Consider the following 23069-nt stretch of genomic DNA (forward strand, 5'->3'; position numbering starts at 1 on the left):
TACATTAGCAGAAAGCTGGAATTAGGAGAGGAGCCAGGACTCGAACCCAGGCACTCCCATATGGAATGTGGATGTTCCAAGCAGCATCTCAACCACTATACCAAGTGCCAACCCTATATTCATATTTTTTAAAGATTTTATTTACTTATTTGAGAGGTAGTGACAGTGAGAGGGAGAGACAAAGATATATTCATATTATTCATATTTGTAAATGTAATTTTTCAATATTCCTTCATTCTCCCACTTTGCTTTATCTCATATTTCATAAGCTGGAACATTCTTTAACATCAATATTGTAATGCAAGATTAGATTACACAAAGCCTTAAATAAGACAGCACCACAAAATTCAAAGCAGAGAATAACCCAAGAACTCACACTTCCACTTTAACCCCAAGTACACTCAATGCTTATCTATGAGAAACATTTTTTTAAAGGTTTATTTATTTATTTGAAAGGCAGAGAGAGAGAGAGAGAGAAGTCTTCCATCTGCTGGTTCATTCCCCAAATGGCCACAATGGCCAGAGCTGAGCCAGTCAGAAGCCAGGAGCCAGGAGCTTCCTCCAGGTTTCCTATGTGGGTGCAGGGGCCCAAGCACTTGGGCCATGCTCCTCTGCTTTTCCAGGCCATAAGCAAAGAGCTTTATAGGAAGAGGAGCAGCTGGGTCTCGAACCGGCACCCATATGGGATCCAGCACTGTAGGCAGCAGCTTTACCCACAGGGGCAGCCCCGTGTGAGGGACATTTTAAGCACTGTCAATGGCATGGATTGCATTGAATGGAGAGCTCTCTCAGGCTGGGTTAACTCTAGGAGTGGGGAGGGGAGGAGGGAAGGCTGCTCCTCCTCACTGCTCCCACACAGTGAGGTCCCAGTGCTATCTTAGGTCTGGAAATAAGTGGTTTGCAGGAGGTGATCCAGTACTCCTAGAGTCAATACTCCTGGAACTGAAACCTCCTCTGACTCCAATATGTTAGGTTTTTCATATCTGTGTACCTCTCCTCTACTCCATTACATGCACATTCACTTAGAGTCTGCACACAAAGCAATATCGAGAAACACAAATTACCTAATATGAATGATCATTGCCTTGCAGGAAGAAAACCAGCATTCATGGCCAAGTAGCAAGTGTTATTTTAGGTTCTCTGACAATGGCACTTTGACATGAGTCTTAGTTTCATTTTATAAATGAGGCAACCGAGGCTGAGAGAAATAAGTGTCCCAGGATGTCATAGACAGCAACTTTGTGAGCCAAGTTTCTCCGAAGTCTACCTTATTCTAATGTCCATAGTCTTCCTATTATATTTCATTATCTCCCTGGATCAGGAAGGAAGGACACACACCAAAAAAGGAAAATGAGCAGTCATTAAAAGAAACTTGCAAAAAAAATAAATACTAGAAACTGTACAAACTACCTATATATTAAGTGTCCAAAATACCTGAAGGTTGGCTAGTCTTTGAGGAGATGCTAACGTAGATTCATGACAACCCGGGGAAGAGGAAAGTGGACATTGTCAGAAAACAACCGTGCTGGGACCAAGAGAAATGACACTCTGGGTGTCACTGAATGTTCTAAGAACAGAAGCTAGAATCCCAGCACCCCACTCATCCTTCCAGATTCACATCCTTCCTCTGTATGGCTCTGGGCGGTATAAAAAGACTATGGAAACTTGGTAAATGGCTGTCATTTTCACAGACCCATCCTCCAGGCAAATACAAGAGAGTAGTGATTTGTTCGTTAGCGTTTGGCCAAGTTCATTAGACTAGCATTAATTAAATACCCCTTCCCACACGGCAGAGGTAGAAGGAAACCTCTTTCTCCTGACATCTGGTGTTGATTCCGTTGGTAGAACTGCTTAAGAGGATTTGCAGAGGAAAAGGGAATACACTTGGCAATGTTTTCAAACATTTGTTTGGCTTTTCTGTTTTCTAGGAGATGTACGACTAAGGGGTCAGACGGGGGTTCCTGCCGAACGCCGCGGCTCCTACCCATTCATTGACTTCCGCCTACTTAACAGTGAGTAATCAAGTGTACCTGGAAAGGAACAAATGTTTTCTTCAAAAAAAAAAAATCCTCATTTCCCTCTGAACTTCAAAACCTTCCGAGGTCAGCCTTCCTTCCTTCCTTCATCTCTCTCCTCCCAACTGGAACTTAAACCTTTGTCTTTCAATTTCCTGCACCGTGAAGTAAATTCTGGCCCCGCCCTGCCTCTCAGAGCTCTAGTGAGGGTCAAATGAGACCCTGTCAGCCTCACAAATGTACATCTAAAAGTCTCGGAAGCCCTCTACGAGGACACAATGACTTCATTTCCCAGCTCATTCTCTCTACCTCCAGTCAGGGCTGGACTAGAGCAGATTTGATGTGATTTTTAAAAGCCCACAGAGAAACTTATTCCACACTTGTCCTTAGGAACTCATGCATCCTCACTTTTTTTGTCTACTCTCAATCCTCGAACTTTATTCTTTCATACCGGGCCAACCATTTCACATGGCAAAGTCCTTCTAGTGAGCACTTGCTGCTTCCCCGCTTCCGACCACCTTAGAAATTCACTCCTCAACCTTTCCCCTCCACATCATCCTCCTCGTGGGGAGCTTTGCTCAAGCTTTGCTTCATCATTTTCTTCATCTTAGATTCCTAAGGAAACCCAGACCACTGATCACTCAATCCCTCCAGCTTTTATATCCTCTAAGTATCAAAATCATCCTTCATCTTGGATTTACAGGGAGCAGTGGGGGGGGGGGGGGGGAGTAGGTAAATTTCACAATTTGCTCCAAGGCTTTTGGTGTTTGGTACTCCTATCATCTCCCATCTGTAAATTTCAAAGTTCTGGATTGCACCCACAAAATATTACTTTCCTTTGACATAAACAGCTCGGCTAACGAGGTAATTTGATTCATCTCTACCCCTGGAAATTACTAGGAAAAATTAAAACATGCTATTTCTGATCCCTAAATCCTTGAAAGGTCAGCATATTTGTATTTCTCCTGGCTTATTAACCTTCCTTATCAATGTACAGTATCTGTTTTTTCAGCTCTTTCAGAAACACAGGGACTTGGAGTAACTCTTTCCATACGAAAGATCATCTTCCCCACCCAAACCCCCAAAAATGCTTTTGAGAAAACAGAACTGGGCTGCTGGACCAGTGTAATACTGGATACAGCCCACGGGAGCCGCCATGGGGCCTCTGACCTCTCCTTATGGTCTTGAAAGGGTTGGTCCTGTACACCTTTGACGGTCTCTAAATCATGCAGATTTCCAGGTCCTAGGCATGTGGTTTTGCCAAGTAGGTTAAGGATAAGCAAAGGGTACTGTTCATTATTTCATCCAGTCCAGAATTCTCCGACAGCATCCCATTCTGAAAGTTGGAGGGAGAAAACAACCAGAAAGCCTCTTTTCAATGGTTTTTAGTATAAGCCATTAACAAATTAGGAAAATAGAAGATACTTCTCTTTATGATTACCAGGTTCTGAATGATTTTTAAAAAATAATTCCAGTGCTAATAGGCAACATCACTGCAAATTGTAGTTATCCTTGCCCAGAAACTATGGAATATTTAAGTGTCCACCTCATGGGCTTTGATAACTCTTAGATTTTTTTTCTTTTTTACAATTCCTTTATTTTTTATAATCTGAAAAAAAAAACACTTCAAAAACATATAACAATTTTAAAAGAAATTCCTGACTGATAATTAGAACCTATTGGAACTCCTGTTAGAACCATAAAGCAAGTCATCTAAAGCAGCTGCCATCTTCATCTCTTTGAGGTAGATCCTGAAGGAACTTTACAGTACCTGAACCCTGCTCCAGCCTCTTTCCCTGTCCCTGGATGCTCTCTGTACTTCCAACCCCATCTCTCCCCACCTGTGGCTCAAGATCCGCCATTCATGTAGTGACAGTATTGGCCATCCATCCTGAAATTCCCTTTCCCTCTGCTCCATGCTCCATTCTGGAAACCCTTTCAATTGTGTCTTTTAATCTCTAACATATCCCAAGGCAATACAAGTGGTATTTTGATTTATGAGCTATCTCAAATTGTTTTTTTCTAGGTATATAAAGAACAACCCTAAATAGAAGACAAGATCCTAAAAGATAGTATCCTTATAGTTATTGACCAATCCATAACTATAGTTTACTTACCAATTACAGTAAAAGATTCCCAAAAAGGATGATACTAAAACTAAATGCAAATCATCTCCTATGTTTAACTGAACAACAAATATAGGACTGAAGAACTCTAAGGTTTTTCCTTATTTATGGTACTATATTTTAATTTTTTTATTTTCTTTATTTTCATCTTATTTGAAAGTAGAGAGACAGAAACAGAGAATGCTTCATCTGCCGGTTCAATCCCCAAATGCGTGCAACAGCTGGAGCTGGGCTACGCTAAAGCCAGGAGCCTAGAACTGAATCTGGGTCTCACCTATGGGAAGCAAGAACCCTAGCACTCAAACCACATGCTGCCTCCTAGGTCATGCGTCAGCAAGAAAGCTGGACTTGAAAGTAAAGCCAAGACTCAAACCCAGGCACTCCAATATGGGATGCTGGCATGCCAGGCATCTTAACTGCCACACCAACCACCAGCCCTAACCACTTCTTTGTTTAATGCTCCCATCTACTCTGTTGATGAGTTGAAAATAGAACTAGTGGGACCAGCATGGTAACGCAGTGGGTTAAGCCATGCCTGAAATGCCAGCATTTCATATGGACACCAGGTTAAGTCCTCGCTGTCCTGCTTCCCTTCCAACTCCCTGTTAATGTGCCTGTGAAAGCAGTGGAGGATGGCCTAAGTGCTTGGGCCACCCATGTGGAAGATCCAGAAGAAAATCCTGGCTCTTGGCTTTGGCCTAGCCCAGCCCTGGCCATTGTAGCCATTGGGGAATGAACCACTGGATGGAAGACTTCCCCCCTCACCCACCCACCAACTCTGCCTTTCAAATAAATAAAAATAAATCTTTTTTTAAAAGCAAAAGAAAATAGAACTAGTAACATTACTGTGATCATTCTCCAGTTTCCTACCTTAGCATCAGTTATAGCAACTTGTCACCAAGTAGTAGTAGGTGTGTGAACATCTGTCTTACATACAGTCACATAAGATAGATGGCGTATGTCACATTTCTGCTACTTAATGTGCCATCTGTTCGCTTATCTTGTACATGTCTTTGTTGTGGTTTGCTTGGGTTTTTAGTGTGTGCTTTCTCCTGAAAAAGAAACATTTGGGAACCTTTTTTAATTTTCTCCTAAAACTTATTTTTATCAACCAATTCCAGTTCTACAGGATAAGTGCCAATTTATTTTAAAGAAATTCTTAATATCATTTACCTTAATTCTAAGTCATTCTTTTCTAAGTATGGGCCACATCCAAGACTACGTTTTCTTTTTCAAATATTTATTTATTTTTATTTTGAACACAGTGTTATGGGGGCACAGGACAGATGGGGAGAGAGAGATCTTCCATCCTGTAGTTCATTCCCCAAATGACTGCAACAGACAGAGCTAGGCCAGTCAGAAGTCAGGAGCCAGGAGCTCCCTCCAAGCCTCCAAAGTGGGTGCAGGGGCCCCAGCACTTGGACCATCCTCACTGCTTTTTCAGATGCTTTGGCATGGAGCTGAATCAGATGTGGAGCAGCAGGACACGAGCCACCGGCACCCATATGGGATGCCCGTGTCACAGACTGCAGCTTTACCCACTATGTCACAATGCCAGCCACCAAGACTACATTTTCATTTAGTGATTGCAGTTTTGCTCTCAAATTCCAAATCCTGATTTAGGACTTTTTTATTTAACCATTGATAGGAAAACACAACTCACCATACCCTCCATTCCCCTCATCCTGTCTTCTGCCACCATCCTTCTAAAATGTTCATGGAGGGTGGTGGGGAGGAGCCATTTGGCCCAGGGATTCAGTCACTGCTTGGGATACCCACATCTCATAACTGAGTGCCTGATTCAAGTCTCAGCTACCCAACTTCCATTCCAGCTTCCTGTTAATGCACACCCTGGGAAGCAACAGATAATGGCTTAAGTACTTACGCCCTTGGCACCCTTGGGAGAGACCTGCATTGGGTTCCAGGCTCCTGGCTTTGCTCTGACCTAGCCATGGCTATTAGAGTCTTTTAGGGAGTGAACCAATAGATAGAGGATCTCTCTTTCTCTCTTTAAATAAATAAAAAATAAATTTGAAAATTTGATCATAAATAAAATGTTTAGTGAAACCCATACAACTGCCATTCCATGTCCAGAGTGTTCCTGGCTGTCCACCTTCTACATCCACCTCAGTGCCTGCCTGGAATCCCTGGAACATGCATGTCCATAAATGAGTATTTAATAGTACGGCCCATCACATTTCTCCTCTGGCCCCATTAGCCATGGCTCCAGCCTGTCACTGCAGAACAGAGGGAAATAGAAGATATAAAATAACTTGTCTTCCATCAGAACAAAGTTCTAGGTCTGAAAACAGATAACCAGAAAAAGGATGGGCAAATAACAGCCCGTACACCAAATCTGTCCTGGCCTTGCTGGTGTGGACAAATGACATTTTCTTGGGAACATGCCATGTCCATTTGTTTATATATCACCTTTGGCTGTCTTCACCCGACAGTGGTAGAGCAGTTGCAACAGAGACCATATGATTCACAAATCCAAATATGCCTATTATGTGGCCCTCTTACACAGAAGGGAAGCTAACCTCTAACTCAGATTTAGGAGGGTTTTATGCCACAGGCTCATTCAGTCCAATTTTCTTTCATTAATGTCATTTGTTTCTTTGTAATGCCTTTACTTTCAACAATGGACTCATTTGACTACATTTACATAACACAAAAATAGAAACAGAAAAGAAAGTTTTCTTATTGATCCAAATTTCAAAACCCCACTTAAAATTATAATTTTTAAATACATAAGTAATTTTCTGAAAAAGAGGTTCCATTCCACAGATTTGTGGTGGGGACAGTGTATAAACCTATTGCCTACTATTAGGTGACTATATTCTCCTGGTGTGCCTGGCATAGTCCTCGTTTGCACCTGTTCCCCAGGCATTCTTTTTAGAAGTGCCATCTTTCACTCCCAAGATGTCTCCGTGTGGCGAATCCATAGCAAGCCAACTGCCTGTATAGGTTTTCCCATAAAAGAGTACTTCAATATAATGCCTCTCAAAGACCGCATTCAGACTGGAGTTATTGAAAATTGCTGGGAGAGTAGATTTAAGTGTTCTCACCACAAAGAAGTATGTTCAGTAATACATACGTGAATGAGCTTGATTTAACCATTCCACAATGTATACCTATTTCAAAACATCATGTTATACACCATAAATCTATATAATTTTTTGCCAATTAGAAAATTATAATAAAAGTATATCCTCGCAGGCACCGCGGCTCACTAGGCTAATCCTCTGCCTGCAGCGCCGGCACCCTGGGTTCTAGTCCCGGTTGGGGCGACAGATTCTATCCCGGTTGCTACTCTTCCAGGCCAGCTCTCTGCTGTGGCCCAGGAAGGCAGTGGAGGATGGCCCAAGTGCTTGGGCTCTGCACCTGCATGGGAGACCAGGAGGAAGCACCCGGCTCCTGGCTTCGGATCAGCACAGTGTGCCGGCCATAGGGGCCATTTGGGGGATGAACCAACGGAAAGGAAGACCTTTCTCTCTGTCTTTCTCTCTCACTGTCCACTCTGCCTGTCAAAAAAAAAAAAAAAAAGTATATCCTCTTCCTTCCAGGAATAGAGATCAGAAAACCCTCCTCTTAAGAGATCCGCCCTAATCAATAAAAATACATAGGGCAAAACTACTGTTGAAAGTTAGTTTCATTTCATATGTCTATTTTACACAACTTAAAAGAGAGCCATAGCTACAGGAATTTCTAGAAGCTTCTCTGGAGAAGTAGCAGGAAATTGTAGCTTTGGCACCATTGTGGGGGACACAGGAAACACAGATCTTTCCAGAAGACAGTCTCCTTGCACTTGAGCATGGAGGGGCAGAACAGAGTGAGAAAAAGGGTGACAGCTATTTTTATTCCAGATGAGCTGCTAAAACAGAGATCTGGGGGCGAGCAGGAGTGGTGGAACTGTAACAGCTCTATTATCCCAATGCTGGTTCCCCGAGATGTATTTCATTTACTAACCCTGTTTGGAGGGAAACGAGAGGAGAGAACGTAGAGAAGTGCGCTCAGAGCTGGGTGCACACAAAGTGAGAGTCGCAGGAGCAATTACAATCTTCTGCAGGGCAGGCGGCTCTGTCTCCGGATTTAATATAATCAGTAGCCTGAGTAGATAATGACTAGGTTGAGATGTTCCCGTGGCAACCATCTCAGAGCCACACAATGTGATTGCCACAGCCACAGCCACGCAGCAGAGGAAGTGACATACAAAGAAACCATTCCCAGGGAGTGAGGTCGGTTCAGCTGCAGGTTTCAGGGCACACATTTCAGGGGCCACAGAGAGCCTGATGCTCCAACCCACCCCTGGGCTCTGCAGTAGTAGGTGAATTGGCTACTTGGCTTTTCCTGCCTGTTAATTTGCTAATCTTGATCTTTAAAGGTCTGTTCTTCTAGACTTGCCTCTCTAGGCAAGACCATTTTAGCTGCATAAGCATGAGGTCATTTTAGTAGAGCTACAAAATATTTGCCTTTGCTTATTATTTCCAAAATACAACCAACCAACCTCCCCCAATACACACACACCTTTTTATGAAGACCCAGGGACTCAAATGCTTTTGTAAAAACTGTCATCCAAAACACGTTACCCTCTACAGCCATTCTTCCTTGGACACATGAAATCTATTCACTGAAGGACTGTCGACCAAAACCACCAGCATGTGAGCAGCCATCGGATTCTAAGAGACACCCCTATCTTAACGACAGAGAGGCAGTTTGCTTACAAACTCCGTCTTCCAAGAGAGAGCTCCTAGCTGATGAGGACAGCTTTTCAATATAGACACCATTGAATGTCACCTGTAAGAACCACACAACATGGAAAGAACCTAAATGTGTGAATGGATGCTAAGCCTCTGTCTCTCCCCAGCCCTGTGCTCCCCACACGGGGAAGGGAGGTGTCCTCTGGGACTAGTTCAGACTTCTCACACTTGTGAGTGCCAGTGTCACACCCTGCAATTTCAAAGTTCAATATTTACCCTCCTCTAGAAGAAAGGTGGAATGCTGCTTGTGGTTGTGGTGCTTGCTGGCTCAGCTGTGCCAAGCTCCATGATGTGTGTTCAGAGCTTCTGGCTACCAGCTTCCAAGTACTTTGGCTACGGAAGTGACAGACCCGTAGGATGGTTAGCCACCAAAATGCCATTCCACTGTGGAAGACACTTGACAGCATCCTGACTGTGTCACTCTTTCGCTATCATTGTTCTGTCTGTGGACATCAATGGACACACCTCTATAGTAGGCAGTGTGCCCAGTGCTGAAGATGGAATGATGAATTAGACATTGCCACCACCCTTGAGGAACTGACAGACACATAAGCAAGTAAACTTTGATATGATGTGATTAATAACATCTAACATGTACAATAAAAATATAGAGATGACTCAAAATAATTGGAGTCCTGGCTTGGAACTCCAGCCCCAGCCCAACCCTGGCCATTGTGTGCCATTGGGAAGTGAACCAGCAGATAGGAGCATTCTGCTTCTCTCTCTCTCTTGCTCTTTCGATCTGTGGGGGGGGGGGGGGTGTCTACCTCTTGAATACATAAATTTTTTTAAAAAATTTAAGTTTGCATAATTTAAAAAGTTTGTGTAAAATGAAATTAGATCATCTTGTTTTGTTGCAAAAAGTTTTGAAATCCATGCATGTGAATGGGGTCTTCAAAATTTTAATAGAAAATTTATATTATTAAAAAACTACACACAGATTACAAAAACTTTTGCACTAAAATAAACCTTTTTATTTAAAGATTTATGTATTTATTTGAAAAGCAGAGTTACAGAGAGGCAGAAGCAGAGAGAAAGAGAAAGTTCTTCCATCCACTGGTTCACTTCCCAATGGCCACAACAGCCAGAGTTGAGGCGATCTGAAGCCAAGAGCTTCTTCCAAGTCTTCCACGCAGGTGCAGAGGCCCATCTGCTGCTTTCCCAGGCCATAGCAGGGATCTGGATGGGAAGTAGAACAGCTGGGACTCAAACTCGCACCCATATGGGATGCCGGCACTGCAAGCAGTGGCTTTAGCCACTATACCACAACACTGGCCCTTAAAATAAACCTTCTTTAATTTAATTTTTTAATTAATATTTTTATATGCTCTCGTATATGCATCAATAGAATTCAAAGGAGTTAGAGAAGGGAATATTAATATAATTCTTTTTTTGACAGACAGAGTTAGACAAAGAGAGAGAGAGAGAAAGGTCTTCCTTCCATTGGTTCACCCCCCCCCGAAATGGCCTCTGCGGCCGGCGTACTGTGCTGACCCAAAGCCAGGAGCCAGGTGCTTCCTCCTGGTCTCCCATGCAGGTGCAGAGCCCAAGCACTTGGGCCATCCTCCGCTGCACTTCTGGGCCACAGCAGAGAGCTGGAGTGGAAGAGGAGCAACCGGGCGCCCCAACTGGGACTAGGACCCGGGTACCGGTGCCTCAGGCAGAGGATTAGCCTAGTGAGCTGCGGCACCGGCCTATAATTAATTTTTTAAAGATTTATTTATTGGGGCCGGCGCTGTGGTGCAGCAGGTTAAAGCCCAGGCCTGAAGCACTGGCATCCCATATGGGCACCAGTTCTAGTCCCGGCTGTTCCTCTTCCGATCCAGTTCTCTACCTATGGCCAGAGAAAGCTGTAGAAGATGGTCCAAGTCCTTGGGCCCCTATACCCACATGGGAGACCGGAAGGAGCTCCTGGGTCCTGGCTTCAGATAGGCATAGCTCCAGCCATGTGGCCATCTGGGGAGTGAACCAGCAGATGGAAGGCCTCTCTCTGTATCTCTACCTCTCTCTGTAACTCTTTCAAATAAATAAAATAAATCTTTAAAAAAATGATTTGCTTGGCCAGCGCCGTGGCTCAACAGGCTAATCCTCCGCCTTGCGGCGCTGGCACACCGGGTTCTAGTCCCAGTTGGGGCACCGATTCTGTCCCGGTTGCCCCTCTTCCAGTCCAGCTCTCTGCTATGGCCCGGGAAGGCAGTGGAGGATGGCCCAAGTGCTTGGCCCTGCACCCCATGGGAGACCAGGAGAAGCACCTGGCTCCTGCCATCGGATCAGCGCGGTGCACTGGCCGCAGTGTGCCAGCCGCGGCGGCCATTGGAGGGTAAACCAACGGCAAAAAGGAAGACCTTTCTCTCTGTCTCTCTCTCTCACTGTCCACTCTGCCTGTCAAAAAAAAAATTTTTTTAAAAATGATTTGCTATTTATTTGAAAGTCAGAGTTACAGAAAGAGGAGGAAAGACAGAGAGAGCATGATCTTCCATCTGCTGGTTCACTCTCCAAGTGGCTGCAATAGCCAGGGCTGGGCCAGGCCAAAGCCAGGAGCCAGGAGCTTCTTCCAGATCTCCCATGTTGGTGGTAGGGCCACTTGGGCACCTTTTACTGCTTTTCCCAAGCCATGATCATGGAGCTGGATGGAAAATGGAGCAACCAGGACACATACAAGGCACCCACATGGGATGCTGATGTTGCAGGCATCGGCTTTACCTGCTGTGCCACAATGCCAGCCCTGAATAATTAATTTGGTCTTGGGAAATTTGAAAAGGCTTCCTGGAGGAATTATCATACAAGCAGTTTCTGGAACAATAGTGAAGTGAAGGAGGACTGCATGCTAAGATCAGCTTTTGCGGCCAATCTAAAATATGCTTCAAGACTGATGAAAAGCAGGAAGGAGTTGTCAACAATTCTAAACTCAACTGGATAAAAATGCAGTTGAAAGGCAAAGTACTCAAGTAGGATCCAAGCACACAAGTCAGGAAAGATCATTCTAAGTAGCTGACTGGGAAAAAAAACATACTCAAAAAGAAACAGTTTTCACTCTCTAAACTATAGCTGAAGACAACCATTGCCTTCTGTTAATCTGGTTGACATCATTTAATTGATTTGTTTTTATCTGAGGAATGAAAAATAAGAAATTGAATTAAGAAGCCCAAAATTTCCTCTGGGTTATCATATATGCATCCAACAAATATAATGCTACTCTATACCAATAAAGCCACAAGGCCAAAGTGCCTGAATCACACCAACAACCATGGGTCTGGAATAATCTCCTACATGATGACCAGCTTCTACCTCAGATTGCAGTGGGACCGGGTCCTACAAAACACACCAAATAAAAGCATCCGATCAGCTGCTTTCAAGCCAACAAGGATTGGGGAAATAAGAGAGGAATCTACTATCCCAGAGTTGAGGATTCTGAGGGCTAGGAAGGAAACTGAGATATTCCTCTAATTCAACGAGCTAAAAAAATCTCACGGCAAGTTCAAGACAAATGCACATTACATCAAAGACCATCCAAGAGAATAAGTGACCTAATGCTAAAATAATGGACACAGACAGTAAATCAGTGCTACAATTTGCATATAGTTTGAGTGTACCCTCAATGGTTCATGTGTTGGAAGCTTGGTCCTCAGTGTGGCAGTGTTAAGTGGTGGCGGGGCCTAGTCGGGGGACATGGAGTCAACTGAGGTTTCCATGGGACCCTTGGGCACCTTCCACAGGAGAGCAGTTATAAAACAATAAGGCCCACGCCTCCCCACCTGCCTTGCCATGTATTCTCTCCCTCTCACACATGCTCTTGCTGGCCGTCAGCCACAATGAGAAGACGCCCTTGCAAGAGCTGGTGGCATGCTGTTTAGACATTCAGCCTCCAACACTGTGTGCTAAATAAGCTCTTTTCCTTAAAAGATACCCAGCCTTGGGCATTTTGTTGTAATAACAGAAAATAGGGAAGCACAATCAGAGATAAGAGAAGGCAGATAGTTCTGAAGTATCCTGAGCAGAGGAAGGGGACTTGATGTTCTTATGCTGACCCCTGAAAGATAAGGTAGGGAGGTAGGGTTGCTACAGTGAAACACCTGAGGTAAGCAACTTTACAAAGGAAAGAGGTTTATTTAGCTCACAGTTCTGGAAGTTCATGGGCACGTGCTGGCATTCACCCACCCCTTGACTACATCACATCGGGGCACGTAGCAATGGTGGGAGGCCAAGACCAACTCAGGGATGTGACAAGCTTTCATGGCAACTCACTCCCATGAGAACTCAATCCAGACCAGCACTCCCCTCTGAGGGCAGTGTCTCCTGTGACCCAAGGACCTCCCACTGGGTTCCACCCCTTAAAGATTCCATCGGCTCCCATTTTGCCACATTGGGGACCAAGCTTCTAACACATGAACTTTTGAGATATAAACAACTAAATCATAGCAGGTGCAGTGTCAACTGGTTCAGGAATTGCCTAAAAGTGAGACCAAATTGACTTTTGGTAGAAAGGAATACCCAAAAGTTATAATGTATGTTGACAAGAGAGAAAATGAGAGGCTAAGAATGTCAGGATAAAAAATTTGAAATTGGGGCTGGCGCTGTGGCATAGCAGGTAAAGCAACTGCCTGCAGTGCCGGTATTCCATATGGGCGCTGATTCATGTCCCGGCTACTCCACTTCCAATTCAGCTCTCTGCTATGGCCTGGGAAAGCAGTAAAAGATGGCCCAAGCCCTTGGACCCTTGCACCTGTATGGGAGAGCTGGAGGAAGCTCCTGGCTCCTAGCTTTGGATTAGCGCATCTCCTGCCATTGCAACCAGTTGGGGAGTGAACCAGCGGATGGAAGACTCTCTCTCTCTCTCTCTCTCTCTCTCTCTCTCTCTCTCTGTCTCTCTCTCTCTCTGCCTCTCCTACTCTCTCTCAGTGTAACTCTGACTTTCAAATAAATAAATCTTTTTAAAAAAATTTGAAATTGACTCATGAAACGAAGAGGATCATTAGAGAATTTTGAAAGAAAGACACACAGGATAAAACAGTGTTTAAAGAAAATTAACCGACATCCATAAGTAGAAGGAACAGTCTGGATGAATGAAGAGAAATCTGATCAGCTTGCAGAATATGATAGTAAAGACAAAAGTGTCCAGCCAGATTTGTTATAGAGAAGACAAGATAACGCTTGATGATACTAAATACTGGGAGCTCCAGGAAGTGATCTGGCCATCTGAAAAATTGGTGATGAGGTCAGCGAGTAAGGGAAGTTGAAAGATGAATTGGGGGGAAGATGGTGGACTCACCTGGACAGGTTAAGTTTGCAGAAAAATCAAGTAACAATGTCCAGACAAAACTTGGAAATAAAGAACCAAGTTGCCGATGAGAGGCCTGTTCTGGAAATGCCACTTGGAAATCATAATCGTCCATGATCCATCCCTGCGGTCAGAACAAGTATCACAAAATCAACAGCTGTTTTGCTCAAGGGCCCTCTATATATTTTAGTTTATAATAAGCTGGGTTAGGAAGCACTGCAAGATTGTCAGTAATAGAACGCAAAAAGAAGTGAGATTCCCCAGCAATTTATTTTCCTTTATGAGAAGTTGTAAACGCCACAGTTCAGACACTGCTTCATTTCTCATCATGGATTCTGTTTCAGACAAAAGTGGCTGGGGCCACCGCTTTGGTGCAGCAGGTAAAGCTGCCGCCTACAGTGCCAGCATCACATATGGGCGCCAGTTCGAGACCTGGCTGCTCCACTTCCCATCCAGCTCCCTGCTATGGCCTAGGAAAGCAGTGGAGGATGGCCCAAGTGCTTGGGCCCTTGCACCTGTGTGGGAGACCTGGAAGAAGCTCCTGGCTCCTGGCTTCAGATCGGTTCAGCTCCGGCCATTGAGGCCAATTGGGAAGTGAACCAGCAGATGGAAGACCTCTCTCTCTCTCTCTCTTTCTGCCTCTCCTTCTCTCTCTCTGTAACTCTGACTTTCAAATAAATAAAATAAATCTCTCTCTTAAAAAAAGTGGCTGTTTCTGTCAGAGCCCAGCAGGGTTTGCTAACGCACTTGAACACAGCACAGGCAAAGGGTGATTTCATACCCCGGCATTTCCTAGAGCAAAGCCCTCACCCACTCGGAGTATAAAGCATAGTAGCTTCTCTGGATTTCTGGAGCCAGGAAAACATGGAGGAAAACAGGGGTAAATTAAGTTTCTTTTGACTGGAGTAGCCCTATGAGTCACTGAACTGGAATGACTTGTTTGTTTAATGAAATTAAATTCAGCCTCCTACCCAGTCAGGCAGAGCTTATCTCTTGTGACTTCATTAATAAACAAAATGAGGGGTTGTTTCCCCTTTGTCACCCCACCCTCGAGTTTTAGAAGAGCAGAGACTCACCCATTCTATGAACAAATAGAGAGAGTGTGCCCCTTAGTATCCTTTATGTATTTCCAAACTGAGACCTCAGGGTGAACCCAATCAATAAGATCTTGTTTTCTTTCTACCCAGCAAATCAGATTGCCTTGGGCACCCGAGTGGTTTATGACTTTTAAGTACCCTTAGGAGGTAAGGCAGCAATTACTGAGGAAAGTCCCAGAGGGAGAGTGGCCGAAGCCACCACACCTAACAACAGCCACAATGGCATTGATTGGCAGTGGAGTAGCCGGGACTCGAACTGGCGCCCATATGAGATGCTGACACCCCAGGCTGGGACTTTAATCCGCTGCACCACAGTGCCAGCCCCCACAACAGCATTGAGACAGGAAGTTTTTAACCCCACGCAGATGCTGCACTCTTAGACAAGGCTTGCCCAGGCTGCAGGTGTCTTGAAGGCCTGGTAGTACAGAAAGATGGCACAGCCCACCCGCAGCTGCCTTTCTGCCTCCCCTGCCGTGGCTACCCCACCCAGAGGCTGAGCACGCTAAACTGCAGCAACCCGCATACACTAAACCACCATCCACGGGCAAGCTGATAACAAGACCATGAGCTTTGAGATCAGATCTGGATTGGAATCCTCCTTACTGTGACCTTGGAAAAGATGCCACAATTACCTAATGTGTCCAAATGCAAGAGTAAGTCAAAAAGTCCATGGACATGGAACTGAAAGATGTGTAGGCATGGGCGTTTAGTCCAGGAGCTAAGACACCCACAGCCCATATTGGAGGGCCTGGGCTGAAATATTCAGCTCTGGCTTCTGACTCCAACTTTGTGCCAATGCAGATCCTGAGAGGCAGTGGTGATGGCTCAAGAAACAGTTTCTGCCACCCACATGGGAGACCTGGATTGAGTTCCAGACTCCCAGCTCCCAGCCCCTGTAGGTTATTTAGGGAGTGAACCAGGAGAAAGGAGTGCTCTCGCTGTGTGTGTGCGTGCGTGCACATAAGTGTCTGATCTATCTCTCTTTCTGTCTCCCAAATGTATTTCTGTCTCCAAGAATGTATGATTAAAGAAAAGGTGCTTATTTTAATGCAAAGTAATTTTGAAATCCATGCATAGTTTTCTCCATAATACACACTTTCCATGAACTTTTTGGACACTGTACAAAGGAAGAGATCATCATACCCCCTGACCACGTGTGAAAAGATGTAAATGAAATAAATGCATCCACTGGCCTGTGTGGCTTGTAAGAGAGCCACAGTAAATGCAGCTAAACTTGGGATGTACCTTCTTTCTTTCTTTTTTTTTTTTTATTAAACTTTTATTTAATGAATATAAATTTCCAAAGTATAGCTTATGGGTTACAATGGCTTCCCCCCTCCCATAACTTCCCTCCCGCCTGCAACCCTCCCCTTTCCCACTCCCTTTCCCCTTCCATTCATGTAAAGATTCATTTTCAATTCTCTTTGTATACAGAAGATCAGTTTAGTATATATTAGGTAAAGATTTCAACATTTTGCCCATATAGCAACATAAAGTGAAAAAACTACCATTGGATTACTAATTATAGCATTAAATAGCAATGTACAGCACATTAAAGACAGAGATCCTACATAATTTTTTTTTCAAATTAATTAATTTTCTATGCCATTTCCATTTTAACACCAGGTTGTTTTTTTTTTTCATTTCCAATTCTCTTTATATACAGAAGATCACTTCAGTATATAATTAGTAAAGACCTCATCAGTTTGTGCCCACACAGAAACGCAAAGTATAAAAATACTGTTTCAGTACTAGTTATAGCATCATTTCGCTTTAGACGACACATTAGGGACAGATCCCACATGGGGTGTAAGTACACAGTGACTCCTGTTGCTGATTTAACAATTTGACACTCCTGTTCATGGCGTCAGTAATCTCCCTAGGCTCTAGTCATGAGTAGCCAGGGCTATGGAAGCCTTTAGAGTTCGCTGACTTTGATCTTATTCCGATAGGGTCATAGTCAAAGTGGAAGTTCTCTCCTCCCTTCGGAGAAGGGTACCTCCTTCTTTGATGGCCCCGTTCTTTCCACTGGGATCTCACTCACAGAGATCATTCATTTACTCATAGGATGGCAGATGTCCTAAACAACACTCTGGCCTCAGAATCAGCCCTCAAGGCATTCGGATCTGGCTGAAGAGCCCATGAGAGTATAGCAGGCATGGAAAGCCAAGATATCATGGGATGTACCTTCTTTCCCTGCTGAGTTCACTCCCTCCTCAGCCACCTCTCCTAGGAAGCAGCTGATCCTGCCAGGCCCTGACCTGGCCCCATGATGTTAGTGAAGCCTTCTCCATCCTTCCAAGGGCCTGACTGACCATCCTTTCCACACCGTCATTACTTCTCCAAGAAAACCTTCACACGATGGAACTGCAGACTCGTGGAGAGATCCTCCATCCACTGGTTCACTCCACAAATAGTCACAATGGCCAGACCTGGGTCAGGCCAAAGCCAGGAGCCAGGGGCTTCTTCTAGGTCTCCCACGTGGGTGCAGGGGCCCAAGGACTTGAGCCATCTTCCATTGCTTTTCCCAGGCCATTAGCAGGGAGTTGGATCGGATGTTTGAGTACCCATATGGCATGCCAGTACCCATATGGCATGCCAGCCACTATGTGTTAACCCACTATGCCACAAAGCCATCCCCAGTGTATTTTCAAAATGTCCTACAGTGATATGATTCGGCTAGCCCTACTCTGGATCTTCCAGGAGTATTGGGACCTGCTGATAAACATCAATAATGGCACACACCTACTATAGCAGATAATGATGATTGTCATGATGATGATGCCTTTATATGTTTGGAACCCTTAGGTGCTACTTGGTACTTTATACGCTTTGCAAAGATTAATTCATTTAACCCCCAAATCCTTATGAAGTAGGCACTACTATCCAACATGAGAAAACTGAGGCTCAAAAGGAGAAATAACTCACCCAAGGTCAAGCAGCTTGGAAATCACAATTAAAACTCCCAAAAATAGAATTCCAGGATGTAAGCTTTTAATAATCATGGAATAGAATTCTTTTCCATATGTGAACTTTATTGTTCGAAAGCAATCTGTGTGTTTAGTATATTTCATTTAGATAGAATATATATATATATGACAGTTGCTCCTTTTAAATATTTTTAATATGTTGTAGTTATTTTCTTTTAGATTTTTACTTATTTATTTGAGAGGTAGAGTTACAAAGAGAGGGAGAGACAGAGAGAAATGTCTTCCATCTGCTGCTTCATTCCCCAGATGGCTGCAACGGCCAGAGCTGGGTCTATCTGAAGGCAGGAGCTTTTTCTGGGTCTCCCACATGGGTGCAGGGGCCCAAGGACTTGGGCCATCTTCCACTGCTTTCCCAGACCATAGCAGAGAGCTGGATGGGAAGAAGAGCAGCTGGGACATGAACCAACGCCCATATGGGATGCCGGTGCTGCAGGCAGAGGCTTAACCCACTATGCCACAGCACCAGCCCCAGTTACTTTCTTTTTGTAGTTCACTTACAATGTTTCCCATTTGGTATTACACTATTTTAATATTTCGAGCAAATATTTCTATAACTTCATGAGAAAATATGTGATTAAACATTTAAAATATTAGGCATGCAACATTTCAAATGTCTTTTCCAATAGGCCTGTGCTCTGGCAGAAGGTGACAAATGACAAATGACCCATTTCATCGCCTGACTTTGTGTTCTTTGATAAGAAAGAGAAGGGCGTGGTAGAGACAAGTGAGGGGACTTGTAAGCTGTCGCCGAGCAAGAAGGAAATGGAATCGCTGTGGTGACAAATTAAACTCAGATTGGCGGCAGCCACCAGTGGCTTTAATTTTTCTCAAGGGGGAGTTAGTTATTTCCTGTCATGCAAACTGTCCATCGCGGAAAGAAATAGTTTCTCAAAACGTTTGTAATGCAGCCAGTGAAAAGAAGCAGAATCCAGAATTCTACATCGAAAAAGATCGTAGTTATGCTTATAAAATATGCCAACACTTTAGCAGGGATTATTTCTATATGGTTATTACTTCTTCTTTCCATCTTTCCCTTATTTTCTTACCATAAACATGTATTGCTCTTATAATCAGAAAAAAAAAAAGTGATTCTATTTTTTGAAAGTCCTGTATCCACCAGTAATAAAATCTTTATTTTTTTAATAAATAAAGTAATCTCAAGATATAGATAATGAAGCTGCAGCCATGGACCAGTGAGTATTATTTAATATTTGTACCAATCTCAGTTTCCCATTCTGCTTCTTGTCCATTCTTTCCATTCTTTGGACAAATGTTTATTGAGTTGCCCCTATGATGCCAGACACATCCTTTCCCAGTGCGTGGTTATAAATAAAGCAGTGGAGAGACAGAACACTAGCAGGAAGTGTTTTGTTTTGGGTTTTAGGGTTATTTTGTTTTTTCAGTTTGTGCTTTTTTTTTTTGGACAGGCAGAGTGGATAGTGAGAGAGACAGAGAGAAAGGTCTTCCTTTTTGCCATTGGTTCACCCTCCAATGGCCGCTGCGGCCGGCGCATCATGCTGATCCGAAGCCAGGAGCCAGGCGCTTCTCCTGGTCTCCCATGCGAGTGCAGGGCCCAAGCACTTGGGCCATCCTCCACTGCCTTCCCGGGCCATAGCAGAGAGCTGGCCTGGAAGAGGGGCCACCAGGATAGAATCCGGCGCCCCGACCGGGACTAGAACCCGGTGTGCCGGCGCGGCAGGCGGAGGATTAGCCTGTTAAGCCACGGCGCCGGCCGATGTTTTTTTTTTCTACAAGACGTTTAAGTGTGCTGAAACTGCGTTGAAAAGAATCTGGTTGAGAAACAGAGGAGAAGCATCGTTGGCAGCTGGGTATGCAGGCTCTACATCCACACGTTCAACCAAAATATTTTTTTAAAAAAAGCTGCACCTGGACTAAACATAAACAAAAGTTTTCATGCCATTTGTCCATAAACAGGATAATATTTGCCTAACATTTCCATTGCATTAGGCTAACGTATACAAGAGGAAGTATGTATGTTATATGTAAATACCATACATTTTTAAAAGATTTATTTATTTTATTTGAAAGACAATTTCAGAGAGAGGGGAGAGAAAGAGAAAGAAAGTTTCCATCTGCTGGTCTCAGATTACTGCAACAGCCAGAGTTGAGCCATGCCGAAGCCGGGAGCCAGGAGCTTCTTCCGGGTCTCCCATGTGGATGCAGGGACCCAAGCACTTGGGTCATTTTCTACTGCCTTCTCATTTGCATTAGCAGGGAGTTGGAAGTGGAGCAGCTGGAAATGGAACTGGCACCCATATGGGATGCTGGTGGTGCAGGAAGTGGCTTAACCTACTACACCAGAGTGCCTGCCCCAATACGATGCATTTTATACAAGGAACTTGAGTGTCCTTGGATTTTGGTAACCTCAGGGGTCCTAGATCCAGCCCTTGCACCCCCAGGGATACCAAAGGACAGCTTTTCAAAAATACTTCAAAATGTTTGTGGAAAATGGAATTAAAAGATTACTTTGTTGCAAGAAAATTTTGCACCCCATGCGTAGCCACTTTCCATGAACTCTTTGAAGACCCTGCTTACATGGGATAGAAAAGACATGACTGAGAATAACGTTCCATAAGGATGGCCGGCTTTAGAAAAAGAGGCAGCTCTGATAGGGACACAGCACAGGACGCATTGCAGGTTTTGTTGCAGAACAGTAAGGAATTTCCCATCAAATGATGTCTAGTTTCTCTCTAAAGCAAAAAAAAAAAAAAAAAAAAAGTGGATACAGGGCAGCCTAACAGGCACTGGAGCTTGTAGTCCTGTACTTGAGGCCACTGCTTATTTCCATGACCCAGAGAATGAATTCTGTGTGCCACCTGGCCACCAAGCACTCTGTCATAAAAAGTGCCACAGCTGTGAATTCATATCATCCATCAGCAATGTACTGCAGGGAAAAGGAGAGTCACCTGTCTCCCGGCAGGGCCCGTGTCCCTGCGGGCCCACCCTGCTCCCATACACAGCTGGGACTTCATTGAGGAATGCTGTGACTGTAGCTTTGTCCAATTCTAGCCAGAGGCTGGGAGATGTTCCCTCTTTGCTCTCCTGCCTCCAGCATCTCTGGACCCAATAATTCAAGAATCTGTTCTCCTAAGAGGGCCAAGAAATTAGGCAAGTAGAACATACTGCAAACTACACCATGCCTCTTACTCACGCTGTTTAACAAGCCTTGCTATCTGAAGGAGCATCTGTTATCTCCTTTCTTATGTCATTCTTTCACTTTGTGCCCTACTGTGTTCGCTCTATGTTCTATTTTGGAAACAAACCTGGGTAAAGATCAGGAAGCTAAAGATCTATCTAGAATATCTTCTCCTTGGAAGACCTACAATAAATCCCCCTTTTCTTAAGGGAGAAAAGGTTAACAAGATTAAACAACATGCATTTATGGAACAACTACTACATTCCAGGCTATGAGCTATAGAGATCAAGGATGGACAAAACATCTGGGGAAAGAGCTGCCAACTCAGTAGCACACCAGATAAACTGTCAGGGACCCAGGGGACTCCAATGGAGAGAACACTGGTGTTCTAGCAGAAGGCCTCATGGGGAGGTTGGCAGTGATTCCTGGACAATAATTGGATTTTGTAAGTGGAGGTTTTCCAAGGTGTGTTCAGAATAAAGACCAGGAATGAGAACATGCTCAATTGATTCAAAAGGGCAAGTGCTTTTGGGTACTACAATGAATGTATGGTGTTGAGAAGTGGAGTCACGGGGTTGGAGAGAAGGAAATCAGAACTGATGTAAAATTAGGCTGAAGCCGGCGCCGTGGCTCAACAGGCTAATCCTCCGCCTTGCGGCGCCAGCACACCGGGTTCTAGTCCTGGCTGGGGCTCCGGATTCTATCCTGGTTGCCCCTCTTCCAGGCCAGCTCTCTGCTATGGCCTGGGAAGGCAGTGGAGGATGGCCCAAGTGCTTGGGCCCTGCACCCGCAAGGGAGACCAGGAGAAGAACCTGGCTCCTGGCTTCGGATCAGCAAGATGCTCTGGCCGCAGCGGCCATTGGAGGGTGAACCAACGGCAAAAAGGAAGACCTTTCTCTTTGTCTCTCTCTCTCACTATCCACTCTGCCTGTCAAAAAAAAAAAAAAAAAATCAGGCTGAAACTTTTGCTAAACAATATGGAGCCAGACCAGGAACTGTCCAGAATGCCAGCTTGTCTTTTACTCTGCAAAAGAAAAATGAAGAATCTCTGAAGCCTTGTGAGAAAGGAAAAGGACATATTTTCCCCTCATATCTTTCATCATCAGTGGTTACTTCTGTTTAATATTAATGAAGTTACAAAGAAATTCCAGTTACTCCTGGGTGTGCAATCAAACTACATTCTGTCTACAACAACCTTAACCCAATCTTCTAGGCCTAAGATCAAGACTACATAAACAACCTGCTATTATGAAAACTGCATCGTGCTCATCCGGGTATTCCCATTCCTTTCCACTTGTGTTGTTACAGGATCTCAATCCACTATTGTTATACAACCTAGAGTTGCATAACTCTAAAATTTCACTGGTATTTATTGAAAGCATTCTACATGTCAAGCACTTCATATGCATAACCATAGTTTTTCCTCTGGACAAGGTGGTAAATTTTGATCTTTAGGATGATCCTCGGTTGACCCCAGAGGCAGTGCAAGCCCTGGGAGGGTGCAGAAGTGCACAGAGCTATGTGGGACTCAGTTGGGTTGCCAGACTCATGGTAGACTCTGGACATCCCCCTCCATGCCTGTCTGCCCACAGCCTCCCACTACCCCCACTCTGCTGATGTGTGCTTCTTAGGCAGGCTCCCAGACA

At 44.3% G+C, this 23069-nt stretch overlaps 1 protein-coding gene across 3 annotated transcripts in view; it reads left to right on the forward strand.

Annotated features, from left to right (window-relative positions):
* The window catches only part of PDE7B (phosphodiesterase 7B), a 361854-nt gene that overhangs the window by 269917 nt on the left and 68868 nt on the right, over positions 1–23069 (forward strand). For all 3 annotated transcript variants that reach the window (XM_062186807.1, XM_062186808.1, XM_062186809.1), the window contains one exon: positions 1929–2012. In XM_062186807.1, coding sequence (XP_062042791.1) covers positions 1929–2012 — 84 coding nt within the window. The remainder of the gene's footprint in view (positions 1–1928; positions 2013–23069) is intronic.

Source organism: Lepus europaeus, chromosome 3, assembly GCF_033115175.1.
Source record: "Lepus europaeus isolate LE1 chromosome 3, mLepTim1.pri, whole genome shotgun sequence".
NCBI classification, from domain to species: Eukaryota; Metazoa; Chordata; class Mammalia; order Lagomorpha; family Leporidae; genus Lepus; species Lepus europaeus.